The following is a 27,756-nucleotide window of genomic DNA, read 5'->3' as shown; positions in this document are numbered from 1 at the left end:
TTCCTGTGCCATAAAGGGATGAACTTTTGCTTAGAAACACTGAGAAAGGGACTAATTGTTCTCAGTTGTGAAAAAAGGTCACCCCGAAAGTTGGAGTCACCATATACTTTGAAAATGGCTTCAAGAACTTGTCACAAAAATGCTTACAAAAAAGCATTACAGGTGTTGGAGAATCACTGGAAGAAGGAGCCATCCGTACTCCAGACACCAAGAAGTGATCCGTGCGCAGAACACGCGATCCAAGTGATGTGGGAATGTTATGGTGCTTGCAGCAGAAACAAAGTCCAGCTGCAACCTTGATTTATTTTAGGGGATAAGAAGTGATGTATAATGTACAAAACATTGCACAAGCATTAGAAAATTTGCAAGCTCTATTTTCCCCCATATTATAATACATGCTATGCATATTACATGATATGTTAAAAAGGTAAAGGACCCCTGGCAGTTAAGTCCAGTTGCAAATGACTCTGGGGTTGCGGTGCCCACCTCACTTTACTGGCCGAGGGAGCCACAGACAATTTTTCCAGGTCATAGAAGAGTTTGAAGAAGAGTTTGGATTTGATATCCCGCCTTTCACTCCCTTTAAGGAGTCTCAAAGGAGCTAACATTCTCCTTTCCCTTCCTCCCCCACAAAAAACACTCTGTGAGGTGAGTGGGGCTGAGAGACTTCAGAGAAGTGTGACTGGCCCAAGGTCACCCAGCAGCTGCATGTGGAGGAGCGGGGAAGCGAACCCGGTTCACCAGATTATGAGACTACCGCTCTTAACCACTACACCACACTGGCTCTCTCATGTGGCCAGCATGACTAAGCCGCTTCTGGCAAACCAGCGCAGCGCACGGAAACGCCGTTTACCTTCCCGCTGGAGCGGTACCTATTTATCTACTTGCACTTCATGCTTTCGAACTGCTAGGTTGGCAGGAGCAGGGACCGAGCAACGGGAGCTCACCCCATTGCAGGGATTCGAACTGCTGACCTTTTGATTGGCAAACCCAAGAGGCTCAGTGGTTTAGACCACAGCGCCACCCGCGTCCCTACATATGTCCCTGTATGTTATACAGCTACAAATACAAAGATGAATGTATTGATTTCAGGGTGACCTTTTTTTTCAAAATATTTGGAAATGACAGCTCATTCCGTTGTTTTTAGGCAAAAATTCATGAGGCTGTAAAAAAGTTATAAACCTAATGCTCAACCTGTATAGAAATGGGTCTTTTGTTTTGTTTCTCCCCTGCAGAAGAGAAAAGGCTCAGGACAGGTTGGGGGGGGGTATCCAAGCACCCACACAGTCCCAAAGCAAGACTCTTGGGCAAACTTTTCCAACAAACTATTTTGGGGTGGGGGAACTTACCCATTCAACCTATAAAAATAAATTGCCTTGGTCTCCCCCTCTGCCTCAAAAAAGGTTGAGCAATTGTACATTTCCGAGCACAATTCAAAGTGTTGGTGCTGACCTTGAAAGCCCTAAACGGCCTTGGTCCAGTAGACCTGAAGGAGCGTCTCCACCCCCATCGTCCATCCCGTACACTGAGGTCCAGCTCCGAGGACCTTCTGGCGGTTGCCTCCATGAGACAAGCAAAGTTACAGGGAACCAGGCAGAGGGCCTTCTTGGTGGTGGCGCCCGCCCTGTGGAATGCCATCAGATGTCAAAGAAATAAACAACTACTAGACTTTTAGAAGACATCTGAAGGCAGCCCTGTTTAGGGAAGCTTTGAATGTTTGATGCATTACTGTATTTTAATATTTTGTTGGAGGCCACCAAGAGTGGCTGGGGAGGCCCGGCAAGATGGACGGGGTATAAATAAATAAATTATTATTATTATTATTATTATTATTATTATTATTATTATTATTAGGATGCAAACGTGTGCACAGTGATCTTTGCTCCGAAAGCAACATCCAAACCTTTCCGTGTTTTCCTGAACCATCTTTTCCAGGAAACTTTCTTATTACATTTTGTATTCTTTATTGCTAAAAAAAAGTAGAAAATGCACATAAGATAAGATACAAAAAAATAGGAAAAAGCAAGAAATAGTACCCATGTAGAAAACAAAACAGAAAAAAAATTGTGTACATTACAAAAAAAGGCAGGAAAATGTTATTGTAGTTAACCAGACCTTAATCTAATGTGGTATTTATAAATCTGTCCATGGCATGTGGAAATCTTTTCCAGCAAACTTTGCGGGGAGGGAAACCTGTAAAAAAAGAAAAAAGACCAAATCAATTTCTCTCCAGAAAAAGGCAGCACAAAACTTGGGAAATGTTGAGCAGGTGGGACCCAAACATCTACAAAGTGTCTTTTGCCGTCAGAGCAACATTCAGTTAAACTTGAGCATTGTTTTCCAGGAAACACCAACTTTCTTAATGGTAAAAATTAGTAATAATCTGGCCTGCTTTCAAAAGTGCAAGCATATCTTCCCCGAGGACCAGGCCACATTTAGCCAACACTTCCTCGAGGCCAGACACATCGGTTGCCTGCTGAGCTGGCAACTGCAGCTTGCCTGCCTCTTCACGCCCACCAGCCACAGCGATGCGCAGAAATTTCCAACCACAAACATGCAGTTGCATAGAGGCTGGAGGGCTGTTGTGATCGCACACCTTTTAAAGATAATGTATGCTAACCAAAGACAAACAGAAGGTAAATTTTTTCTTACTGGTTTTTCCACCTTCCTCAGTTTCCCCTGCAGAACAGAACAGATGCTCTCCCACTTAGGACCCACGTACCTACGGGACCGCCTCTCCTGGTATGCCCTGCGGAGGACCTTAAGGTCCACAAATGACAACACTCTGGAGGTCGCAAGTCACAAGATTGGTCTCATCTAGAGCCAGGGCCTTTTCAGTACTGGCCCCGACTTGGTGGAACGCTCTGTCCCAAGAGACCAGGGCCCTGCGGGGCTTGGCATCTTTCCGCAGGGCCTGCAAGACGGAGCTGTTCCGCCTGGCCTTTGGTCTGGACTCAGTCTGACCCTTATGTTTCCCTCCCCTTATGGTCTTGATTTATCGGCTACTTTTAAAATGAGGCTGCATTTTAAATTGCATTTTAAACTGTATTTTAAATTGGGGTGTGTGTGTTTGTCCATTGTCCATATGTTTCCATTGTAATTTTACTGGTGCAAGCCGCCCTGAGCCCGGCTTTGGCCGGGGAGGGAGGGGTAAAAATAGTAGTAGTAGTAGTAGTAGTAGTAGTAGTAGTAATAATAATAATAATAATTAGCTCCCCAAAAGGTATAGTAGTAGTAGTAGTAATTTTATTACTTCAACCCTGCCCATCTAACTGGGTTTTCCACTGTGCTTGGAAACATACTGGGAGCCAGCATAGATCCTTTAGGATGGGTGTTATACAGTCCTAGCGGCCACTCCCAGTCCCCAGTCTGGCTGCCGCCTTCTGGATTAGTTGCAATTTCTGAGTCACCTTCCAAGGTAGCCCCGTGGAGAGCGCATGGCAGTAGTCCAAGCAGGAGATAACCAGAGCATGCACTACTCTGGCAAGACAAGGAGCAGGCAGGTAGGGTCTCAGCCTGCATACCAGATGGAGCTGGGAGACAGCTGCCCTGGACACAGAATTGAGCTGTGCCTCCATGGACAGCTGTGAGTCCAAAATGACTCCCAGGCTGCGCACCTGATCCTTTAGGGGTACAGTTACCCCACAAAGGACCAGGGAGTCCCCCACACCCACCCGCCTCCTGTGCCCCCGGAAACAGAACTTCTGTCTTGTCAGGTTTCAACCTCAACCCGTTGACTGTAATAATAATAATAATAATAATAATAATAATAATAATAATAATAATAATAATTTATTATTTATACCCCACCCATCTGATTGGGTTTCTCCAGCCACTCTAGGCAGCTTCCAACAAAAATTAAAAATACATTAAAATCTCACACTTTAAAAACTTCCCTGAACAGGGCTGCCTTCAGATGTCTTCTAAATGTCAGGTAGTTGCTTATCTCTTTGACATCTGGTGGGAGGGCGTTCCACAGGGTGGGCGCCACTACCGAGAAGGCCCTCTGCCTGGTTCCCTGTAGCTTTGCTTCTTGCAATGAGGGAACCGCCAGAAGGCCTTCAGCACCGGACCTCAGTGTCCGGGCAGAATGATGGGGGTGGAGACACTCCTTCAGGTATACTGGACTGAGGCTGTAAACCACTGCAAATCCTGTGTGCCATTGTAATGGATTGTCTGAAGTCATTTCTGCAACAGGGAAATAAAATTTTAGCCTCCCCATTCCCCACCCTGACCTGTCCAGTATTTTGCCCGACCAAAGGGGGTGACGAGGGTCATCTAGTCCAACCCTCTGCAATGCGGGAATCTTTTGCCCATTGTGGGGCTCGAAGCCACGGCCCCGCCGACTGCTCTGTCCCGGAAGGTTTGAGAGCAACTGGTGTCAGAGGCTTCGTTTTGTAGCTACATTTGCACAGCAAGCCCCCGCACAAACACACAGAGCGACCATCTGCCTGCTCTTAAGTCACGCCTCTTGATGGCTGAGCTTCCTGCCGTAACTTCCTTCCCCCCAAATGACATACGAGCGCCTTCTGATTCTTCAAGAGTCTCCCAGGATCAGAAGAGGAGTGTGAACATATGGATGCCATAAATTGCAAAATCTATCAAGCATGTAGAAGAGAGACTGCCCAGAGGGAATCTTTTCCAGTGTACAGGACCTTTTAGCTTAGAGAAGAAGGAATCGCCTTGCCAACAAAGGTCCGTATAGTAAAAGCTATGGTTTTCCCAGTCGTGATGTATGGAAGTGACCATAAAGAAGGCTGATCGCCGAAGAATGGATGCTTTTGAATTCTGGTGCTGGAGGAGACTCTTGAGAGTCCCATGGACTGCAAGAAGATCAAACCTCTCCATTCTGAAGGAAATCAGCCCTGAGTACTCACTGGAAGGACAGATCCTGAAGCTGAGGCTCCAATACTTTGGCCACCTCAGGAGAAGAGAAGACTCCCTGGAAAAGACCCTGATGCTGGGAAATATGGAGGGCGCAAGGAGAAGGGGAGGACAGAGGACGAGATGGTGGGACAGTGTTCTGGAAGCTACCAACATGAGTCTGACCAAACTGCGGGAGGCAGTGGAAGACAGGCGTGCCTGGCGTGCTCTGGTCCAGGGGGTCACGAAGAGGCGGACACGACTAAACAACAATAACAACAATGGAAAAAGCAGATAGGGAAAAGTTGTCCTCCCTCTCTCCCCACACTAGAAATGAAGGTTGGAAGATGCAGGACAGACCGAAGAAAGGACTTTTTCATGCAGTTAACTTCCAAAAAAATATAAAACAATAAAATAACCAAGTCACCATTCCGGCAGCCGCATTTTGGATTATTTGTAGTTTCCAAGGTGTTATGTATTCAGTGGTCTGTGTTTGCCTGAGCTTGAGTCTGGACTAAGGATTGTGAGCTCCTGTGTTCTGATTCAATGCATGTTGTCCAATCACAGAACATTTCGGGATTTGGGCCTCTGCCATTGGCCCTTGAACTCTGAGTCGTGATTTGCAGCTTGGAAGTTTAGACAGCCAATCACGTTGGGAGTGGGAGTGGCCCAGGCCTTCAGAAATGTATATAAGCAGTTGCTTTGCCCATTTCCCAGTTATGTAGTTCAATAAAGGTTCTTGCTGTTATCACTGGGTCTTGCCTCAAGGAACCCCACCTACACTTCAAAAGTCACCTTCAAAGGTAGCCCCACTGAGAGCTCATGACAGTAGTCCAAGCTGGAGATAACCAGAGCATGGACCACTCTGGCGAGACAAGGCGCAGGCAGGGAGGGTCTCAGATGGAGCTGGCAGACAGCCGCCCTGGATGCAGAATTGACCTGCGCCTCCATGGACAGCAGTGAGTCCAAAATGACCCTAATAATAATAACAGATGCTAGAATATGCTAGGATTCTTTATGCACAAAAATGGAAGGAAGAAGAAGTTCCCACCAAAGAAGAAGTAAAATGATTCACTACGTGGAGTTGGCAAAGCCAAAAGCAAAAATGGAAGCCTTTTTCAGAATATTTAAATAAATGTCATAGTATGATGAATTCGCCCGCGGGGTTTGAACTACGGGGGACAGAAGGAATTAGAGAATATTGTATGACTGTAAAGTTATAAGAGAGAGAAGACAGGGTGCGGCAAGGGGGAGAAATGAAAAACATCATGGAAAATGGGGTGGGAAGTTGCCTGTAAAGGGAATTGGGGGTTGCTTGTGCGTAAAGGGTGCTGCAGCTCTAGGCAACGTTGCCTGGCTGAACCTTTCCCTGGCTGGACAGCCCTTTCTCCATGGCTGTGTCAGTCGCTGGCAGAATCCGTCAGTGGGCGTTTCCTGAACTTCTTCCAACATAGAAGCTCTTTGACGCCAAGTCTCCGCCTAGCCTCCCTGCGCGGAAGTCTCCTGCGCAGAGTGGGCGTGCCCAACGGAGGTCCTGGGCTCTCCCCGCTGGTCTCTGTGGAAGAGTCTTGGAGCCCTCTCTCCGCAGTCTCCCCTTGCTTCCTCGTGTCACTCCTATTTCCTTCCTCAAAGGAAGCTTGCTCTCTCTCCCTGCTGGTCCCTTCTCCTGCATCGTTGGGGAGCCTTACCTCCACTCTAGGCTCCGATGGCAGTTCCCTGACATTGCCAAAGCAAAAGAAAAATCTATTATGCATTGGAATGGTTTTGTGAATTTTTGGGAAATTTAATAAAAAAAATATTTTAAGGGTTTTGGTTTTTTTCTTGGTTTTTTTCTTTTAAAGATGGCTCTGTCCTCATGAATTCTATTTGGGCACCTGCCTCAGTGCGGTCAACACTGACTTGGCAGACTTGGGTCTCCAGGGAGGGGAAGTCAAAAAAACCAAGAAAAATGTTTTGGAGTGCATAGAGTTTGCAGCTGCCACTTCTATTGCAAGCATCCATGGAAGACGTAATCCATGTACTCCTTGAATGCCCTTTTTATAACGATCTTAGAAACAATTGCGTCCGCCCATGGTGAAGATTGCAGAAGGGAAGCTCATCTCTTGCAAAGACCTTTTTTCCTGTTGTCTGATGTAGAGAAGTCTATCTCTTCTAGAACATCCACATTTCTCACTAATGCTCTACAAATTCATGTAATGAAAAGGGGGTGTGGGAAATGATTTATCCTCTAAAAGTCAGGGAGCAGAAATGTAAACCGCTGTTAGCAGCAGAATTCTTGTTGTTGTTATTTTTACGTGTGAAGTGGCTGTTTGGTAGAACACAATAAACCGAACTAAGCTGCACTGAACTGCATGTGTAATTTTGTTGTTGTTGAAATTTAATATTTTTTTAATTAAATTTAATAAATTTAATTATATATTTAAGGGATATATAAGATTATATTGTAAAAACAATACCATCTTAGCAGAACTTGAATGATACTTGTGAACAAAAACGAATACTTTAGTGGATTCTATGAAAAAGGATGTAAAGTAAAGCTGCACGACAAAACCATGACACCTGAAAGAGTATAATGAGAACAACTGGAAGTTTTATGCAGGAATTTTTATTTGATAGATATGATTTTGTATAAATTTTTGGTTTTTTCTTTTTCTTCTTTTCTTTTTTGTCTTTTAAAATTTTTTCTTACTTTTATGTCTTGATGTTTTCTTCTTTTTGTATTGAACTTTTCTATACTTAACTTCGTTGTACATTTGTATTTTAAACCAATAAAGATTTACCGTGAAAAAAAAAGAAATTTAATAAACACAATACAGTGGTACCTCTGGATGCAAACAGGATCTGTTCCGGTGCCCTGTTCGCATCCTGAAAAGAACACAACCCACGTCCGCGCGGGTCGCGATCTGCCACTTCCGTGCATGTGTGTGACATCATTTTGACCATCTGCGCATGCGCGAGCGGCGAAACCCGGAAGTAACGCACTCCATTACTTCCAGGTTGCCACAGCGCGCAACCTGAAAATACTTATCCTGAAGCTACTTCAACCCAAGGTATGACTGTAAAAGGTAAAGAGACCCCTGACCATTAGGTCCAGTCGTGGCCAACTCTGGGGTTGCGGCGCTCATCTCGCTTTATTGGCCGAGGGAGCCGGCGTACAGCTTCCGGGTCATGTGGCCAGCATGACTAAGCCGCTTCTGGCGAACCAGAGCAGTGCACGGAAACGCCGTTTACCTTCCCGCCGGAGCGGTACCTATTTATCTACTTGCACTTTGAGGTGCTTTCGAACTGCTAGGTTGGCAGGAGCAGGGACCGAGCAACGGGAGCTCACTCTGTCGCGGGGATTCGAACCGCCGACCTTCTGATCAGCAAGTCCTAGGCTCTGTGGTTTAACCCACAGCGCCACCCGCGTCCCTTGGTATGACTGCATGCAATAGTAATAATAATGCCTGCCTGCTCCTGTTTCCCAGGTGTTCCCCTGCGCATCCTATGACCGCCGCTTGGGCAGCCCCAGGACCTGCCGCGCGATGCCCAACCCAGCTGCCCACCTGCCCTTTTACTATGGCAGCATCTCCCGCTCGGACGCTGAGGAGCATCTCAAGCTGGGCGGAATGATGGACGGCCTTTTCCTGCTGCGCCAGTGCCTTCGCAGCCTGGGCGGCTACGTGCTGTCAGTCACCCACAACCTCCGATTCCACCACTACCCCATCGAGCGGCTGATGAACGGCACCTTTGCCATCGCGGGCGGCAAGGCGCACTGCGGCCCCGAGGAGCTCTGCGAGTTCTACTCCAAGGACGCTGACGGGCTCTGCTGCCCGCTCAAGAGGCCGTGCAACCGCCCCGGAGGCCTCGAACCCCAGCCGGGCATCTTCGACTCCATCCGAGAGAACATGGTGCGGGAATATATCCGGCAGACGTGGCAGCTGGAGGTACGGGCAGGATCGGGGCCTTTCCTGTGGTTGGGGGGCAGCAGAGGGGAAACATTGCGGCCAGCAGAATATGGAGCGGCACCCAAGATTAAGGGCAAAATTTCAAAAAAAGCAGCAACATTTTTGAAAGTTGATTTTTATTCATTTTCAAATTAATAACACATCCAAATCGAATTAAAGGTGATTTAACCCCCCCCCCAAAAAAAAAACTGGTTTCCCACTATCTCAGGTATATTCCAATTCATCCCCTTTTACATGCTGCTTATTTTACAGATTTATTTCTGCTTCACGTCCATTTTGTTAAGCAAAATTCTCATCCCTCAGCTGTCTCTTTACAGACTCCTGCATAAGGATTAAACACAATTACATCAAATAAAAACAAGTGAGCGGTTATAGTAATTTAAACATTTCGTTTTTCTTTCCAACTTGGTGTAGATTCATTCTCTTATCCCTGATAGTTTCCAGCCTCTGCCTGTTTGTGCAAACCCTTTTCCTTTCCATAGGCAAACCAGATTATCGCCTTTCAATGTTCAGTCTTCGTTATTGAGTTAAAGGTAAAGGGACCCCTGACCATTAAGTCCAGTCGCAGACGACTCTGGGGTTGTGGCACTCATCTCGCTTTATTGGCTGAGGGAGCCGGCATACAGCTTCCGGGTCATGTGGCCAGCAGGACTAAGCCACTTCTGGCGAACCAGAGCAGCGCACGGAAACGCCGTTTACCTTCCCGCTGGAGCGGTACCTATTTATCTACTTGCACTTTGAGGTGCTTTTGAACTGCTAGGTTGGCAGGAGCAGGGACCGAGCAATGGGAGCTCATCCCGTTGTGGGGATTCAAACCGCCAACCTTCTGATCGGCAAGCCCAAGAGGCTCAGTGGTTTAGACCACAGCACCACTCATGTCCCATGAGTTACAGCCTCTCAAATCCATTATTTGCATTACATTGGAGATAAAGCTTTTACAACGCCCTTCGTTTCCTATTGGAGGGTAGGACTGGGAGATATCTGGTTTCCAACGTCATGATAAATTACCAGCTACACATCGTGATATACTGATATATCACAATGTCTGAAATAAGGATGCTGTGTCAAGGCACAGCTGGCTTCAGTTTTCCCTGCATCAATATTTTTGCATAGCACAAGTACACACAGACACACAGACACACCCACACACCCACCCACCCACCCACACACACACACACCATGATTAGCAGTATATTGCAAGGTCAAAAATTATGAAACTCTACAATTCTATGGCACTCGATAGTCATTTACATTTCCAGCACCCCCTTTCCTTTGAGCGCACCTCCCAGGTAATCCCACTGCCCTCCAGGAGACCATACCACCCACTTTGAGAAGTTTAGAACAACGTAGAATAACAAAAGCAGTTCCTTCCATCTCCAACATATAGGTGTTGAGTCCTGCTGTTATGTAGGAACCAACCGGGGTTAAATGGCAGGCTGATCATTTCCCCCACCAGGCACAGCTCGTCTCGGAAGTTTAAATAATTCCCAGAAAGGCAATAGAGTCTCTGTTCTCTCCTCTTCCTTCTTCGTAGGGGGACACCCTCGAACAGGCCATCATCAGCCAGGCCCCCCAGGTGGAGAAGCTCCTGGCCACCACAGCCCACGAGAAGATGCCCTGGTACCACGGCCCCATCACTCGAGCGCAAGCAGAAAGCAGACTCTACTCAGGCTCACAGCCTGATGGGAAATTCTTGTAAGCACGTTATCAGGGCAAAACTTCTTGTCTGTTGTCGTCTTCTTCCTCCTCCTCCTCCTCCTCCTCCTCCTCCTCCTCCTCCTCCTCCTCCTCTTCTTCTTCTTCTTCTTCTTCTTCTTCTTCTTCTTCTTCATCCAAATCATTTTTATTGTTTTTCCAAATTTTAACGAATCAACCACAAATTAAAACACACTCAATACAATCTTCCCCCAAAATGGCATCTTGCACTCTGTCCTCAATGCATGCATAATTTCCTCTCGTTGCTGCATTGTTTTCCCAACCTGTCTGTCGTCTTTCTGCGTTGCTGCCATTATGCAGTTGGGGCACCCACCTGCCTCGCTTTGCAGATTTGGGGCATCTATCAACCAGGGTGAAGGAGTTGGAATGGCCGAGTCCAGGAACTGCCGTCCTAATGTCCCACAAGAGGGGTGAGGAGCCCCCAGTCTCCTCATTTGGCCTGCGAGGCCATTTCAGCCAAGCCCACCTCCCTGTAAGGATGTCAGAAAGAATCCACTTCCATTCCGACCCAGCGTTGCCACTGTTGGCTCTGCTGCAGTTCAGTTTCTGCCCGGTACTAACAGACCCTCCAAGTGTCCCTATTTTCCAGGGACAGACCCAGATTTACAAAAGCTGTCCTAGTTTCCGATTTGATCCCGGAATGTCCCGCTTTTCCTTAGGACGTCCCTATTTTCATTGCAGAAATGTAGGAGGGTATGATTGGTTATGAGACCCCCCAAGCCAAGGAGATAAGTAACTAGACAACCGCTAGAAGACATGTTTTATTATGTTTTTATATATGTTGGAAGCTACTCAGAGTTTGCTTTGCTTTCAGATCCGCTTATGGTTCTTGTTAATTGCTACCTGTAACTAATGGAGCCAATTGGGTTGGACTAAATGACCCTTAAGGGATGCAGGTGGCGCTGTGGGTTAAACCACCGAGCCTAGGGCTTGCCGATCAGAAGTTCGGTGGTTCAAATCCCCATGACGGGGTGAGCTCCCGTTGCAGCACGTCAAAGTGCAAGTAGATAAATAGGTACCGCTCCAGCGGGAAGGTAAACGGCATTTCCTTGCGCTGCTCTGGTTCGCCAGAAGCGGTTTAGTCATGCTGGGCACATGACCCAGAAGCGGTACGCCGGCTCCCTCTGCCTGTAAACCGTTAGGTCCAGTCGCAGACGACTCTGGGGTTGCGGTGCTCATCTCGCTTTATTGGCCAAGGGAGCCGGTGTACAGCTTCCGGGTCATGTGGCCAGCATGACGAAGCCACTTCTGGCAAACCGGAGCAGCGCACGGAAACGTCGTTTACCTTTCCGCCAGAGTGGTACCTATTTATCTACTTGCACTTTGATGTGCTTTCGAACTACTAGGTTGGCAGGAGCAGGGACTGAGCAATGGGAGTTTACCCCGTCGCAGGGATTCGAACCGCCGACCTTTTGATCGGCAAGCCCAAGGCTCTGTGGTTTAGACCACAGTGCCACCCGCCCATAAAAAGACACACATTCGTGCAAATATCAGACAAACATCAGGGGACACTGCTTTGCATAGGGAAGCTGAGATTGGAAGAATGAGAAACAGAAAATGGACGCATTCGCCAGCCCCTTGGATAAAAACCAGGTGCCCCTTAGTAGGAACAGGGCCGATCCTGACAACGTCCATGCCATTTCCCTCCAGGCTGAGAGAGAAAAAGGAGAAAGGCTCTTACGCTCTGTCCCTCATCTACGGAAAGACGGTTTATCACTACCGGATCGGACAGGACAAAGCAGGGAAATATTCGGTGGAAGACGGAACCAAGTTTGATACGCTGTGGCAGGTGGGTTGTGTGAGCGTGTGGGGCTAGAGACCCTCCTCCTTCTGGGATTGCCTGCATTGCAATGAAGAGAAGAGAATCACTGAATTGCAGAGTTGGAAGGGACCCTGAGGGTCATCTAGTCCAACCCCCTGCCATGGGGTTTATTATTCTTTTGGGCAAGATGGCACTGCCACCCAAGAAGGTGTCAGCAAACATGGGCAAACCACAAGGTTTGCAGGGGTACAACTTTTGTTGGGGGGGATGGGTGGACACCTAAAGAGAGGGGAGCCCCCAAAGCAGACCCGTTTGGACTGAGCACTTTGATAAAACTTTATTCGCATTAGCCAATGGCTATAGCAACAGTAAAACATCACAGTATATGCAGAAAAGGAAGTTTGATATAAGAGCATGATTCAAAGTCCTGAATCAGTCGTCAGTTAGTGGCCCTTATTCTGATTGCCCCTGCTATGAACCCAGCAACCTTTGCTGTTATCTGCTCATTTTGATCTGATAGAAGAAAGGACATTGTGGCAGTGGCTGAGCGCCCTGGGATGGTTAGGACAAGCGGGGTGATGCTCTCGTTCCTCAGGTCTTTGTAGAGAGTGCAGGACAGGAGGACGTGTGCCGCTGTTTCGGTGCTACCATCTCCACAGGGGCAAAGAGGTTTCTCAGGCGGGATCTTTAGGAATCGACCCTCGAGTACCGCAGATGGCAAAACATCCAGTCTTGCAAGTGTAAAAGCACATCTGTATTTTGGAATACTAAGTTTGTGCAGATATGGGGCCAGAGAATCAAAATGGAGAGGTGGAAACTGAACATACCAAGGGCAGAATTTCCTTATAGTGGCCAGGTTGTTCTGATGCTCAATATCTTTTAGACGTCGACCAATTAGACTCTTTGCTTTAGTGGGGCCCATAGCGAGTCGGTGTTGTGGGGATCAGCCACAAGAGGGAAGTTTTTGAGAGACGGTTTTAAGCCAGGCATTTGGACTGAGTACATGCGGCGGCTGTCGAGGGAGACAAACAGAAAACCAGATGGGCAGTGGAACCCAACGCAGTGTCATGGAAGTGGACCATTAATTGCAGCTTCACTAATAGCCATGTAGAGACTTGGGGGAAAAACAGCAACAAGACTCAATAGAGCCAATGGAAGTTTCCTTGATGGTTCTGCGGATTGGAAGGGTTTTAGAGGCACGTCGGTGACATGGCAGGGGTATCAGCCAAGCCTCAATCACCATGCGGCCCTCAAGAGGACTCTGTGTGGACCTTGGAAACCTCCCCAGGACATACCCCTCCCCGGCTTTGCTTTGCCACTTCCGTCTAATATTATATTTTATTGAAATAATTTCGATTGTATATAAATAAAGCGATACAGAGGGGGGCAAGTGGGGGGTGGGGGAGTAGAAAGATGTGTATATGCCTAGCTGGGAGTGAATGGAGGACAGTGGGGTGTTGTGTGTTAATTTCCTAAAGTTATATTCTGCTCGGTTGTGCAAATAAAACCTCAAAGCAGTCTGAGCGTGGGCGGAAATTATCCTGCTGTACTCAGGTATAGCCTGTGGCTCTGTGGCTCCGCCCACTTTTCCCACTGGCTCCGCCCACTGCTGGCAGGCGGCCCCTAAGAGGCTGCCAAGAAAGGAATCTGGCCCTTGCATTCATGAAATCTACTGTCGTTGTGGAGGAACCCTTCCCCCGGACCATCCCTAGCTGGGCTTATGATTTCGCCTCCTATATTTCGTCTTGCGATCTCCAAGGAGATATTGGGATTCAAGCAAAAGGAGAATGTGGAATAAGCAAAGTTGAGCCCTTTAAAAAAATATAAGAAATAAAATATTCTCTCTCTGTTTCTGGGCTTCTTCTCCCTTCCCAACTGCAGCTTGTGGAATATCTCAAACTGAAACCGGATGGCCTGATCTATTATTTGAGAGAAAGCACACCGAATCCCGATATGCCAACAGGTGAGACCCCAATATTTGCCACCTGGAAAATATTGGAACTACTTTCAGGTGCAATTCAAGAGTTGTTGGTTTTTGTTTTTGTTTTAACATTTAGTGGACTTTGTTAAATAGGGCCTACTTTCTTTAAAAAAGATATATGAATTTTTCATTTTTATTTATTTATTTTTTCAAGTTTTGATTTTATTGGGTAAATTCGAAAAGTGACGTATCATAGAATTTACACTAAATATTGAAAAGACCAGAGAAGGTCACAAAAAAAACCCACAGTAATAATTTTCCATTTTGATAAAATATTGATCATCTTCTGTTCTATTATTCTACATCTGTATCTTTATACATGACGTCCCGTCTGCACCCAATGTATATACCTTTTTAGAACAATGATTGTACTAAAATAAATTTCATATTTCAATAAAGTTCTTCATATACCTAAAGTCTTTTTTTAAAAAACTAAACCTTACGTCTTGTTTTATTTCCCACATAATATTATATTATTTACACAGAAATCATTCAAACGCTACCATAGCCACCACACCGTGATTGTAATTCTGTAAATATTTTTTAAACATGTCCCATTTTGGAGCAAAGCATTGATTGAAATTGCCTCTCCGTCTGGTCGTCAATTGTGCCATCTCAGCATATTCTAGGAGTTTATTTAACCGCTCTGATTTAGATGGTACCTTATCCCCCTTCCAATTCATTGCAATCAGGGTCCTTGAGGCCTCAGTGGCATACAGAAATATTTCCTTTAGCCCTATTGATATTTCTTTGTCTAGAATGCCAAGAAGGAAGGCCTCTGGTTTCTTTGGAAAGGATACTTTCAACCTTTTCCCCCCAATTCGTCATATATGATATTCCAGAATTCTTTAATTTTTTTACAGAGCCACCACATGTGGTTTGAATTTTTCAATTTTTACAAGCATCAATTAAAAAGCAAAGCCAATATCCAATTCTTACTTGTAACCAGGGCCGTCTTAAGCATATCTGGTGCCGTGGTGCAAAGATCCCTCTGGCACCCCCCCACCTTCCCCAGAGTTGTCAACCTTTTTTTAGGGCTGGAGGAGGCGGGCAGCGGCTGGAGGGTGGCTACTCCGGCGGGGAAGAGGTGGAGACTGGACGCGGTGCCTCCTGGTTCAGCTGGCCGCTTCGTGCCACGGTGGCCACAGCAGGCGGCACGTCGAGTGAGTGGGCCAGCGTCGAGCGAGCGAGGGCACATGCGCCACTCCTGCCGAGCGCCGGCTCTGTTTTTTCCCTTTTAGCTGTCTGGCGCCCTGCAGAATTTGGCACCTGCAGGCTAAAAGAGAAAAAAACCGAGCCGACGCTTGGCAGGAGCAGTGCACGCACCCTCGCTCACTCAGCGCACTTGTTCGGTGTTCCCCAGACTCTCGCCTGGCGCCCTCCAGAACTTGGCGCCCCGGCGCCCCACGCCACTAGCCTCTATGGGTAAGACGGGCCTGCTTGTAACTAGCCTTTATTGGCATAAGTTAAAACAGTAAAATCATACAAAGTCATCCAAATATATCCAAACACACTTCCGGGTTAGCGCCATCGCCTAATGGCGGATTCCCTCCGAGCTCCGGAGGGAATAGGCTTAGTAGGGGTCGGGTCCTGCCGCCGCGGCGACGCAGGGACCCTCAGAAACCACAGGCGCTGAAGCCTGTGGACCTGGTGACTCGGCGGGCACCATTTGCGCCCCCCGACCCGCGAAGGAGCCTTTTTAAAGGCTCCGGAACGGGGGACGGAGAGCGGTGTGGTGCTTTGAGTTGACTGCTTCCCCTACTGAGTGAAGCCGCATGCCATGGACGGAGAGCGCTGACTTCTTTCTCTGAACATTTGGACTAAAAGTAACAACCCGTGAGTAATACGGAAATTGGACTTAAAAGGGAATTTTTTTTGGGAATTAGGCACGACCGGGTAAGGTGTAAAGAGGAAGTCCGCCTACCCGCCTTGTAAACATCGTAAAGCAAGGATTTTATAACTAAGGTTGAGAGAATACCTTTCTTTTTTGTGGACAAAAGCCATTAACTCCACGTTTTGGCAATATAAGTGATTGTGCTGGAGGATAAGAGCTAACATTGAGAGCAGAATTCACCCCTCCCCCAAGACCCGGGAGCGATCGGTGAGAGAGCCTGCGGAAGAGACAAAAAGACTTTGACAGCTGTCAAACTAGCTGTCAAAGTTGGGGGAAAAGGAGAACTTTGTTTCTGTTGTCTTTGCTGGTTATATTCGTTACAATTTGGTAACAAATTGTTAAAAATAAAGAAGAAAAGGCTAACTTGACTTTTGGGTTGGAACTGGAAGATACTAAGAAACCAGAATCCCTCTAGAGGGGGTTTAGGACATTACAAAAATGGCTGTAAGTGGAAAAACACTGGCTGAACTGGAGAGGACTTTTTTTCTCTTGGGAAAGTTGCAGGAACAGAGTTTTTGTTTTGTTTTGGCTACAAATGTTACAATATTGAATGGAACAGTAAATAAAGTTACTGAGCCTGGGAGGGACTTGACTCAAGTCTTTGCAGCTGAACAGGAAAGTTTTGCAGTTGAACTAAAAATTTTTGCAGCTGAACAAGAAAAGAAATTTGAGAAATCTGAGAATGTGATGAAAGAGGAACATGATGATTTGAAGGAAAAAGAAGGAGGAGCTATAATGCCACAGATGATTGAGGAGAGCCAGAGGCCGGTCAAGATGGATATAAAGGAAAATAAGATCAGGATGATGAAAATCTGGTTTGAATTGAAGAATGGAGAATGGAGAGATCTCCCTATGTGGAGATCTGAAGACCTATGGAATACAAACTTGGCTAAAGTGGAAACTGGAACTTTTGGGACATTTGGACTTAAGAGAAGTAGGAAACAAGATTTTGGCTCCATTTTTAAATACGGAGGCCTGGCTGGAAGAAACATGGACCTTATCGGGACAGAGCTCCTTCGAGATTCGGAGTTTAATATAAAGGACTATCAAAAAAACCGGCAGAGAGGAATTGAGAGAGAATTGAGAGCCTCGGACGTGAGGTCGCCAGGCTGACTGCAGATGGACTGATGGACTTTTTGTTGGGGTTCGAAACCGGGAAAGGGGGTGGTGGGGCTTTGGGAATCCAAAGGGTGTATATCTATATTCTGTTTTAATTAATTTGGTTTTGCCACTAACATAAAAATGGGGAATTCGGGGAAGGGAATTGGGGCCGACCTTAGAAAAAGATTTTTAAGAATAAGTATTGATGTATAAAGATTGAGGTTTATAAGTTAAAATTGGTTAACTAAAACGAATTAGAGAAAATAAGGTAAAGTTTGGGGACAAGAACTTGCTGAGCTAAAAATTGGAACTGGAATACAAGAAGGGGAGGTGTGGGGAAGTCAAGGAAATTGGTCATTGACAGTAAGAAATGTAAATTTTATGTGTTTTTAATTGTTTTTTTTTTGTTTTTTCTTTATTTTTTGAAAATTCCAATAAATATTTATTTTAAAAAAAACAAATATATCCAAACACATACAATATATAAAAGACTAGATAATTTGAATTTTTTACTAAATCCTTATTTCCCATTTTTGACTACAAGTTTTACTAATGAGTTTAGCCCCCCCCCATCGTTTTTCCAATAGATACTCTCTCCATTCTTTATTAAAAGTTACTTCTCCCTGGTTTCTAATTCTTCCCGTAAGTTTTGCCATTTCGGCATAGTCCATTAATTTTATCTGCCACTCTTCCTTGGCCGGGACTGTATCTTCTTTCCACCTAGTTCCTTCCAAGCAAGGATCATGAGGTCTGGAAGCTTGTCTTTTTGCATGGGAGAGCTAGAAGGACCATAGCTCAGGCTTGTCATTTGCAGATGTCACCTAAGCAAACTCTTTCCTCCTGTTTCCAGAAACCGTGACGCCTGCCCCACCGGCTCACCCATCTGCGTTCGTAAGTATCTCTTTGTTTGCTTCCTCTCAAATTGTCGCAGTCGGGTACCGCCTTTCAGGGTCAGTTTAAGGACCAGGGGACCAAGGTCCTGGGTGAGAGATCAGCCGTGGCTTCCATCAGCAGCCAGGGAAATCCCATTGAACCAATCTCTGCACGGAAGCGAATCCTGCATCTGCAAGGGGGGGGGGGTAGATGGCCCCAGGGTCAAGCTCTGCAATTCTGTGATTCTATGTTTCCTTGCCAGGCTCAACGGAGACTCGTATCGCAAAACTCCGATGGTTACACACCTGACCCCATTGGTGAGTAAAGGCAAGGGAGTAAACCAGCACCCCAAGGTGAATTGTTGTGTTTTTATAGATAGATAGATAATTTATTACGATGAGAGACCAGCTTATAAAACACACTTGGGGGTACAATCCCAGAAGGAAAACAAACATTTAAAACCATGTACAACAGTCAATTTAAAATTTATAAATGCAATAGGCGTATAGACACTTAAAACTTTAAGATAAGCTACCGCAGAGAGATGACCCAGAGTCACCCATGGAACCGCGTTTGGGGATTTTATTAACCAACTAGTTTGGGTCGGGGGATGGTCTGCGCCTACAGATCTGTACACAGAATCTGGCGACCGTCTGGGAGGGGAGGAAGGGAAGTCAATGTTCAATTTAATTTAATGCTTTGCTTTCTTTATGTGACTATGAAAATTATAAAATTCATTTTTTAAAAAAATCTCTTGGGGATCGGTGCAGGCCGTGGGAAAAAGGGCCGGATCCTGCCCATGGACACGTCCTGCTACGAAAGCCCTTACAGCGACCCTGAGGAGCTGAAGGAGAAGAAGCTATTCTTGAAAAGGAACAACCTGATTGTTGAGGACATGGAGCTGGGGGCAGGCAATTTCGGCTCCGTCCGGAAAGGCGTTTACAAGATGAAGAAGTAAGTTTGCCTCATGGTGAGCGAGAGCAATGATCCGGCTACCTCAGCATTGCCTGCACTGACTGGCAGCAGCTCTCCAGAGAGTCAGGCAGGGATCGTCCCAACTGCACCGGGAGATGCTGGGGGTTGATGTTATATGCAGAACTGGGGCTCAAAGTAAGATTCCAGTCCTCATGGCGCGAACAACCCCCCACCCCCATTTTAAAATGGATGATGCTCATATAATGGATTGAGGTTGAATCTCAACAAGAGATAAGTACTGTTTTTGGGGGACAGGGGGTGGGCAGGTGTGGGGGACTCCCATGTCCTGAACAGGGCAACTCTCCCCCAAAGGACCAGGTGTGCAGCCTGGGGGTCATTTTGGACTCACAGCTGTCCATGGAGGCGCAGGTCAGTTGTGTGTCCAAGGTGGCTGTCTACCAGCTCCATCTGAAACCCTCCCTGCCCTGTCTCGCCAGAGTGGTCCGTGCTCTGGTTGGACTACTGCAATGCACTCTCCGTGGGGCTACCTTTGAAGGTGACCCGGAAACAACTAATCCAGAACATTGGTGACTGAGAGCAACCGCCGAGAACATATAACACCAGTCCTGAAAAACCAGCTCCCAGTACATTTCCGAGCACAATTCAAAGTGTTGGTGCTGACCTTTAAAGCCCTAAATGTCCTCAGCCCAGTATGACTGAAGGAGCATCTCCACCCCCATCATCCAGCCCGGATACTGAGGTCCAGCACCGAGGGCCTTTTGACAGTTCCCTCACTGCGAGAAGTGAGGTTACAGGGAACCAGGCAGAGGGCCTTCTCGGTGATGGCACCCTCCCTGTGGAATGTCCTTCCATCAGATGAGGAGATAAAAAAACCTATGGAAGCCATCTGAAGGCAGCCCTGTATCGGGAAAGCAAGCCAGCCAGATAGGTTGTGCTGGTGCTGGTTATTTCCAGTGTTTGGGGAATGCCTCTTCTTAGAGCAGGAAATAATAATAATAATAATAATAATAATAATAATAATAATAATAGAATATTTGTATGAGATTGTATGGGAAAAATACGGAATAACATACAATTTTGCTTAAAATGTATATAGGAAGTGCAGTGTAAGCGATGGAAGTCAATCAGTGAAATTTTATTATTGAGATATTTGTAGAACAAATTTGGAAGAAATTCTTCCAATTTTTCTTCTTCTTCCAAATTTCCTTCTTATTTTTTTCTTTTTTCTTTTCTTCCTTTTTTCTTTTTTGTTCTTTTTTTATATGTGTGTGCTTATCTGAAATATATATGTATGTATGTATTTGCAGTATTTTGCTTGTATTTTGTAATAATTATGTCAAATAAAATTTATTTTTTATAATAATAATAATAACAATAATAACAACAACAACAATAATAATAATAATAATAATAATAATTCCTCCACATATTGTTCCCCACACTGGGGAAAGCCTTTTAATACAGGAAAGTATTACTACTACTACTACTACCATTACTATTACTATTATTATTATTATTATTATTATTGTTGGTGCTGACCTTTAAAGCCCTAAACGGCCTTGGTCCAGTATACCTGAAGGTGCATCTCCACCCCCATCGTTCTACCCGGTCACTGAGGTCCAGCTCCGAGGGCCTTCTGGCAGTTCCCTCCCTGCGAGAAGCGAAGTTACAGGGAACCAGGCAGAGGGCCTTCTCGGTGGTGGCAGCCGCCCTGTGGAATGCCCTTCCAGCAGATGTCAAAGAGATCAACAACTACCAGACTTTTAGAAGACATCTAAAGGCAGCCCTGTTTAGGGAAGCTTTTAATGTTTGATGTATTACAGTATTTTAATATTTTGTTGGAAGCCGCCCAGAGTGGCTGGGGAAACCCAGCCAGATGGGCGGGGTATAAATTATTATTATTATTATTATTATTATTATTATTATTATTATTATTATTATTCCAGTTTGGGTGGAATGCCTCTTTCAAATAGTCTTCCAAAGAGTCCTGTAAGAGCCCAGCCTCCTTTCCCTTCTTCTTCTGAAAGGCCAGTGCCAATTGCCACCCATGGCCATAACCTCTGCTCCCCTCCTCCCTAGGAAGCACATCGACGTGGCCATCAAGATCCTGAAAAGCGGGAACGAGAAAGCCGAGAGGGACGACATGATGAAGGAGGCGCAGCTCATGCACCAGCTGGACAACCCTCACATCGTCCGCATGATCGGCGTCTGTGAGGCCGAGGCACTCATGCTGGTGATGGAGATGGCCTCCGGAGGGTCCCTCAACAAATTCCTCTCCTCTAAGAAGTGAGTCGATCCCGCCGCAGATTGGATCTGCAGGTCCCGGGCGGAACTGCAAATCCAGCTCTTTATTTCCAAGGTTTATGGACAACTCTTCTCCAAAGAAGGTCAGAAAGCAGGTGGCAGATCGATTAAGCAATTCATCCGTTGAATAAAAGGGGCTACAAATAAGCCTCATGCAACTTCCTTTAGAATCGTAGAATTGTAGGTTTGGAAGGGACACTGAGGGTCATCCAGTCCAACCCCCTTCCAGAATAGAAATGTCTTTGTCAAGTTCAGCAAGGGAGGGGCCTGTCTCATCTCAGCCGGGAGGGAGTTTTACGATATTGGGATCACACTATGGAATGCTTGGCTCCTGAGAGATGTGGGCCACAGGTGTGAGCCACGGGGTACCACTGAGTGTTTATATTACCACAGAAGCATAGAACTGTAGAGTTGGGAGGGACACCTTCTGCAATGCAGAACTCACAGCTCAGGAATCCCTGACAGGTGCCCCCCCCCAGCCCCTGTTCAGTGCACCACCTTCTGGATGTTAGAATTCCTGCTCCCTGATTGCAGTCATGGGATTGTTGTCTGTCACATGATGGTGTGTGTTTTCATTCCACAGAGTGGGAAGTGATGGAGATGTTTGATGCTAGAGAGCAAGGGAGCCTTGTTGCAGTGCTCCGTGTGTGTTTATATATAAATACACATAGATTAGCCAAATGCTGAGCTATTGAGTTCTGTTGTGCGAACTGCGCAAACTCTGAGGATCCCTGAGTGTGCCGGTGTCTGTTGGCATCGGTCGCTGTGATGTTCAGGCAGAAGAAAGCTTTTGAAGCTCCCGAACGATCGACCAGGAGGGAGAGAACATGCCAGTCGGGCATGTGTCTCTGCCAGGATCCTACTCGAGAGTAGGACAAGCTCCTGACACTGAAGTCATAGAATTGTCGAGCTGGAAGGGACTTTGAGGGATTGGACTAGATGACCCTCGTGGTCCCTCCCAACCCTGATTCTACCAAACAAAATACAAGTAATACATCCCTGGGAGTCCTCAGGCTAAGAAACTTTCTCCATTTTGGACTTTTTGAGTGACAAAAGAGGAAGGCTGGGCCTGGGAGGGAAATGTAACAAAATGCCATTTAGAAGAATAGTATGAAAACTGTAATCTAAATTACAGCCAGCAATTTTCATGGAGTGTTTATATTAAATAATATAATAATGGTAGTTCTAACAATTGACAGAGAAGATTGTGGAGGTAAGTTTCTTCTATCTCTATCTCCCCCCCCCTTGCTTTTTCTCTTTTCTTATTCTCTTGATATGTTGATTTTTATCATTCTTTCATACATGAGTTCGGATTTTATTGTTTAATATCTTGAACACACACATGCACAAGTTTCCCCTTCCCTCTTCTAAAGCAATTGGGTTCTCCAGCTCAGCAACCCTCATTAAGTCAATGCCTTAACCGTGGAAGAACTTTCTCCCCCTCCCCTAGAGATGAAGTCCCCGTGAATAATGTGGTCGAGTTGATGCACCAGGTGGCCATTGGCATGAAATATTTGGAAGAGAAGAACTTTGTCCACCGAGACCTGGCTGCCCGGAATGTTCTGCTGGTCAACCAACACTACGCCAAGATCAGTGATTTTGGGCTGTCCAAAGCTCTGGCCGCTGATGACAGTTACTATCTGGTGAGAAATGAAAAACGGGTTAGGGATCCATTGAAGGTCAGAGAGTGATCTGCTGGGATGCAAGAATGGTTGAGATTAGGGCTGGGCGATATCTGGTTTTCAACACCAGCTAAACATTGTCATACATGGATATATCACGATGTCTGAAATAAGGAAGGAGCTGGTTTTCAAATTTGTGATATATCATGAGCTAAATACCAAGATATACTGATATATCTCAATGTCTAAAATAAGGATGGAGCTATGTAGAGGCATTGGCTGGCTTCACAGTTTCCCCCACATTGTGATTTTTGCAGAGCGCGCGCACACACACACACACACACCATGATTTGCAATATATCACCAGGTCAAGAATTATGGAACCAATATCATGATATGGACCTGAAACTGGCTTTGGATGATATATTGCCCAGCCCTAACACACATCATGATTCGCAATATATTTATTGCCAGGTCAAAAACTAGGAAACCAATATCACAATATGGACTTCAAACTGGTTTTGGGCGATATATTGATATATCGTCCAGCCCTAGCTAAGATATCTAAGGGAGGGGGCAGAAACTGCTCAACTAGATCCTGAGAAAACAAGAAGGCATTTGATAATATCGAGGTGACTCCAACTACAAAATGGTTAGAGTGTAAGCAATAAGTTGTTGATGGTGGTGGTGGTGGTGGTGGTGGTGTTATGAACTAGGACCTGGGAGAACAGGGTTCAAACCCTCAGTCAGGCTCACCCGGTGACTTTGGGGTGAGCCACAGTCTCTTAGCGTTCCTCAGAAGAATAAAAATGGGCCCAAGGAGAGTCGTGCATGCCACCTTGAGTTCCTGGGAAGAAATCTGGGTTAGAAATGGAATAAAAAACAGGTCTTGCCCATTGAAATGAATTTCTAATGACTTACCTCTGGATCTGAGCTGTTGGGAATCACAACTGGGGAGAGTTGCTGCCGTTGCATTCAGAGGTCAGGGCATATTGTCGGACGCCATGAAGATAGGAGGGTGGACTGGATGGGCCTTCTTTGGCCAGATCCAACAGCCAGGCTTCTCTGAGTTTCTTACGTCTGCTAAATAGAGCTTCCATGGGCAGAGGCAGTCTACCTTAGAATGACGGGGAACAAAGGAGGGAGGAGCAGGCCCCTGTGAGGAGAGCATGCTGGGCTAAGGTGGGGCCTGTCTCTGCTTGGGGAGAGCGAGTCGTCCACCCAAGTCTTCTCCTTTTGCACCACGCACATGACCTGGCGATTCTTCACTGCCCCTCTTCTGTGCCTTTCGATGCAGGCCAAGACGACAGGGAAGTGGCCGTTGAAGTGGTACGCCCCAGAGTGCATCCTCTTCCGAAAGTTCTCCAGCAAGAGTGATGTCTGGAGTTATGGCGTCACGATGTGGGAGGCGTTTAGCTACGGACAGAAACCCTACAAGGTGAGCACCCCTAAGCTGAGTAGCTCGGGAGCCTCACACCCTGCAACATTCCACCAGGCTCACCATATAGAAAACTGCTGGCACATTCGCAAACGAAGCAGAGTCTGCTCTGGTTTCTAATTGGACGGGGGACTGCGCTGCTTCTGCACCGCAGGGGGTTGGACTAGATGACCCTCGGGGGTCCCTTCCAACTCTACAGCTCTATGATTCCATGAGAATCCATCTATCTGTCCATAAGAATCTATCTAAGGTAAAGGTAAAGGGACCCCTGACCATTAGGTCCAGTCGCGGACGACTCTGGGGTTGCGGTGCTCATCTCGCTTTATTGGCCGAGGGAGCCAGCGTACAGCTTCCAGGTCATGTGGCCAGCTCTGGTGAACCAGAGCAGCACACAGAAACGCAGTTTACCTCGCCAGAGTGGTACCTATTTATCTACTTGCACTTTGACGTGCTTTCGAACTGCTAGGTTGGCAGGAGCAGGGACCGAGCAACGGGAGCTCAACCTATCGCGGCTATTCGAACCGCCGACTTTCTGATCGGCAAGCCCTAGGCTCTGTGGTTTAACCCACAGTGCCACCTGCGTCCCAAGAATCTATCTACCTATATGTTTTTTATATATATATATATATATATATATATATATATATATATATATATTAATATATTATTTACCATGCAGTTGTTGTTGTTGTTGTTGCTGCTGTTAGAGCATGAGACTCTTAATCATATGCATTGCAGGGGGTTAGACTAGATGCATAGCTGTCAACGTTTCCCCTTTTTTAAGGAAAATTCCCTTATTCCGAATAGGATTCCTCGCAAGAAAAGGGGAAAGTTGACAACTATGACTAGATAACCCAACTCTATGATTCTATTATTCTCTGCTCTTAAGACAAACCAGTCAATTTCTCTGCCACCATTCCACTAGAAAATGAAAGGACCGGAGGTGATAACATTCCTGGAGGAAGGGAAGAGGATGGATTGCCCCCCCAAATGCCCCCCCGAGATGTACAAGCTGATGCAGCAGTGCTGGACTTTCAAGTAAGACCCTCCTGCAGTTCTCTAAATAAGCCGAGCCCTCTCAAAAACCATACAAGGATGGCAGGCCAATATCTGGGATTCTTTTAGTTAAAAAAACATTTATTCAAAAGTTACAGTACAGCTTTCCCCACTGCCGTAACATCCCAGAATGATCACTCTGTGAGCCAAGGAATACCCACGCCTGATATCTGAGACGGGGAATGCTTCTTTGTGCAGAACGGAGTTAACTTGCGGAACTCCCTGCTGCAGGGTTGGGAGAGGCCAGTGAAAGTATGAGCCTCCAGGACGCCGGCGCCTTTTGCAACCTTCAAATCTCATTGGCAAATATGCAGATCTCCCACTTAATTTTCTCTCCTTCGTTTCCCAGATGGGAAGACCGGCCGGACTTTTCCACTGTGGAGACGCTCATCCGCACCTATTACTACAGCATCGCCGCCCGGACGGAGGAAAGGCAAGAGGAGAAAGCGAAAACTACGCCCGATTGAGCTCCGGACACCCACCCAAATTCCTCTGCAGCCAAGACATCTTTCCGCCTTTGGGAAGGGATGCTTTGCAGGCTGCGCTGTTTCTCTGCGGCTGCAAATCCAGAGTTGGTGGAGACCAAGCTCAGTTGGCCCTCGCCCAGGCCCACAACTGCCTGCCTTCTTGTGTGCAACCAGCCCTCCTGCCTGTCAGCTTCCTCCCTCATCCTTGGTCTTGCACAGCTTCTCTGCCTCTCATTGACTCTGGTGCCCCCTACTGGCGGTCCTCCTCTTGTACACTGCACACTGTTGATCCAAATTCAGTAGTGGCTCCAGGTTTCCCTCTCCCTTCCCCCTCCCTCAGCGAATATGAACGTGAGAGCCTGCTGGATCAAGCCCATCCAGTCCAGCATCCTATATTCACAGTGGCCACCATGCAAGCAGGATCCGTGCGCAAGAGCCCCTTCCCCTCCTTCAGTTTCCGGCAACTGTTGTTCAGAGGTATCGCTGCCTCTGATTTCGAAGGCAGAGCCCAGCGATTGTGGCTAGTAGCCTTCATAGAATCAGAGAATACAGTTCATTGGAAGGGACCCCCAAAGGCCATAAAGTTCAAGAGTTATCTGTTTTGTTATACATAATGTACTTTTTATTGAATTTCCTAATTTTTCCAAATGGACTTCAAATTAAATAGTTGCATTGTTTCATGTATTGATTCCCCCCCGAATTGTTTCTGTTCATACCCTTTTCTACTGCATTATAAATCAAACTCAAATGTATAATACAATTACTTTATCGTTTTTCTTTCGCTGCTCCGATCTTGAATCCTGCCTGCGATTTCTTTCATTCTTTTAAATATACAGTGGACACTCAGGTTGCGAACATGATCCGTGCGGGAAGCACGTTCGCAACTCGCAGCGTTCGCAAACTGCAGTGCCATGTCTGCGCACACGCGGGTTGTGATTCGGCGCTTCTGCACATGCGCAAAGCGCGATTTAGTGCTTCTGCGCATGCGCAAGCACTGAAACCCAGAAGTAACCCTTTCTGGTACTTCCAGTTTCGGCACGGTGTGCAACCTGAAAAAATGTAACCCGAGGTATGACTGTACTCCAAAACAGAGAGGCCTCCATTCTTCTATAAAAAGTTCACCATTTTGAGCTCTTAATATTCCTGCCATCTTTGCCTAGTCACAGAATCGTAGGGTCGGAAGGGATCTCAAGGATCATCTAGTTCAACCCCCTGCAAAGCAGGAATCTTTTTGCCTAGTGTAATGGTTCTAGGGGTTGCTCGTGCGTAAACCGGCGCCACACCTGGCTGGGTTGCCTGAGTGAACCTTTTCTGTCCGGACAGCCACTCGCCCGTGGCTGTCTCAATCACTGGCAGAATCCGTCAGTAGGCGTTTCTTGAACTTCTTCCAGCAAAGAAGCTCTTTGACGCCTAGTCTCCGCCTACTCTCCCTGCGTGGAAGTCTTCTGCGCAAGGAGGGTGTGGGCAGCGGAGGACCCGTGCTCTCCCCGCTGGTCCCCGGTGAGGAGTCATGGAGCCACCTCGCCACTTCCCCCATCTGCCCCCCTTCTCCACTGGTGCTACGCTGATTCTCTTCCCCAGAAGATGGGCTGCCTCTCCCCATCCTGGGACGCTTTCTGGAGTCCCTCTGGAGCCCTCTCTCTCCCCCCGGCCCTGATGGCAGTTCCCTGACACCTAGCATGGGACTCGAACCCCCAACCGTGAGAGCCTCAAACTCTACCGACTGAGCTATACCAGTCCATTGAGTAATCTCTTCACTTCGAAACCCTGCAAAGGAAAACCCTCTAAAGGAAATA

The 27,756-nt window shown here is 46.6% G+C and overlaps 1 protein-coding gene across 1 annotated transcript; it reads left to right on the top strand.

The window, feature by feature from the left end:
- The first annotated feature begins 8,333 nt into the window (after window positions 1-8,333).
- Window positions 8,334-26,420, top strand: LOC128405759 (tyrosine-protein kinase ZAP-70). Its single transcript, XM_053372685.1, has 12 exons — window positions 8,334-8,789; window positions 10,345-10,505; window positions 12,177-12,315; window positions 14,170-14,251; window positions 18,115-18,149; window positions 18,400-18,454; window positions 18,908-19,091; window positions 21,153-21,359; window positions 22,828-23,020; window positions 24,297-24,437; window positions 25,363-25,475; window positions 25,843-26,420. Exons 1-12 carry the CDS (start codon window positions 8,388-8,390, stop codon window positions 25,958-25,960), a joined length of 1,830 nt encoding a protein of 609 aa, XP_053228660.1. The 5' UTR covers window positions 8,334-8,387; the 3' UTR covers window positions 25,961-26,420.
- The last annotated feature ends 1,336 nt before the right edge of the window (window positions 26,421-27,756 follow it).

This window comes from Podarcis raffonei, chromosome 18 (genome assembly GCF_027172205.1).
Source record: "Podarcis raffonei isolate rPodRaf1 chromosome 18, rPodRaf1.pri, whole genome shotgun sequence".
Taxonomy (NCBI): Eukaryota; Metazoa; Chordata; class Lepidosauria; order Squamata; family Lacertidae; genus Podarcis; species Podarcis raffonei.
The sequence above is the reverse complement of the archived record's forward strand: the minus strand, read 5'-3'. Positions and strand labels throughout refer to the sequence as shown.

Bases quoted from the DNA above. Each gene is read 5' to 3' on its own strand.
- LOC128405759 (XM_053372685.1), top strand. From the start codon at position 8,388: ATGCCCAACCCAGCTGCCCACCTGCCCTTTTACTATGGCAGCATCTCC. The intron at 10,506-12,176 runs GTAAGCACGTTA...ATTTCCCTCCAG, and splicing joins CAGCCTGATGGGAAATTCTT to GCTGAGAGAGAAAAAGGAGA. The intron at 25,476-25,842 runs GTAAGACCCTCC...TTCGTTTCCCAG, and splicing joins CAGCAGTGCTGGACTTTCAA to ATGGGAAGACCGGCCGGACT.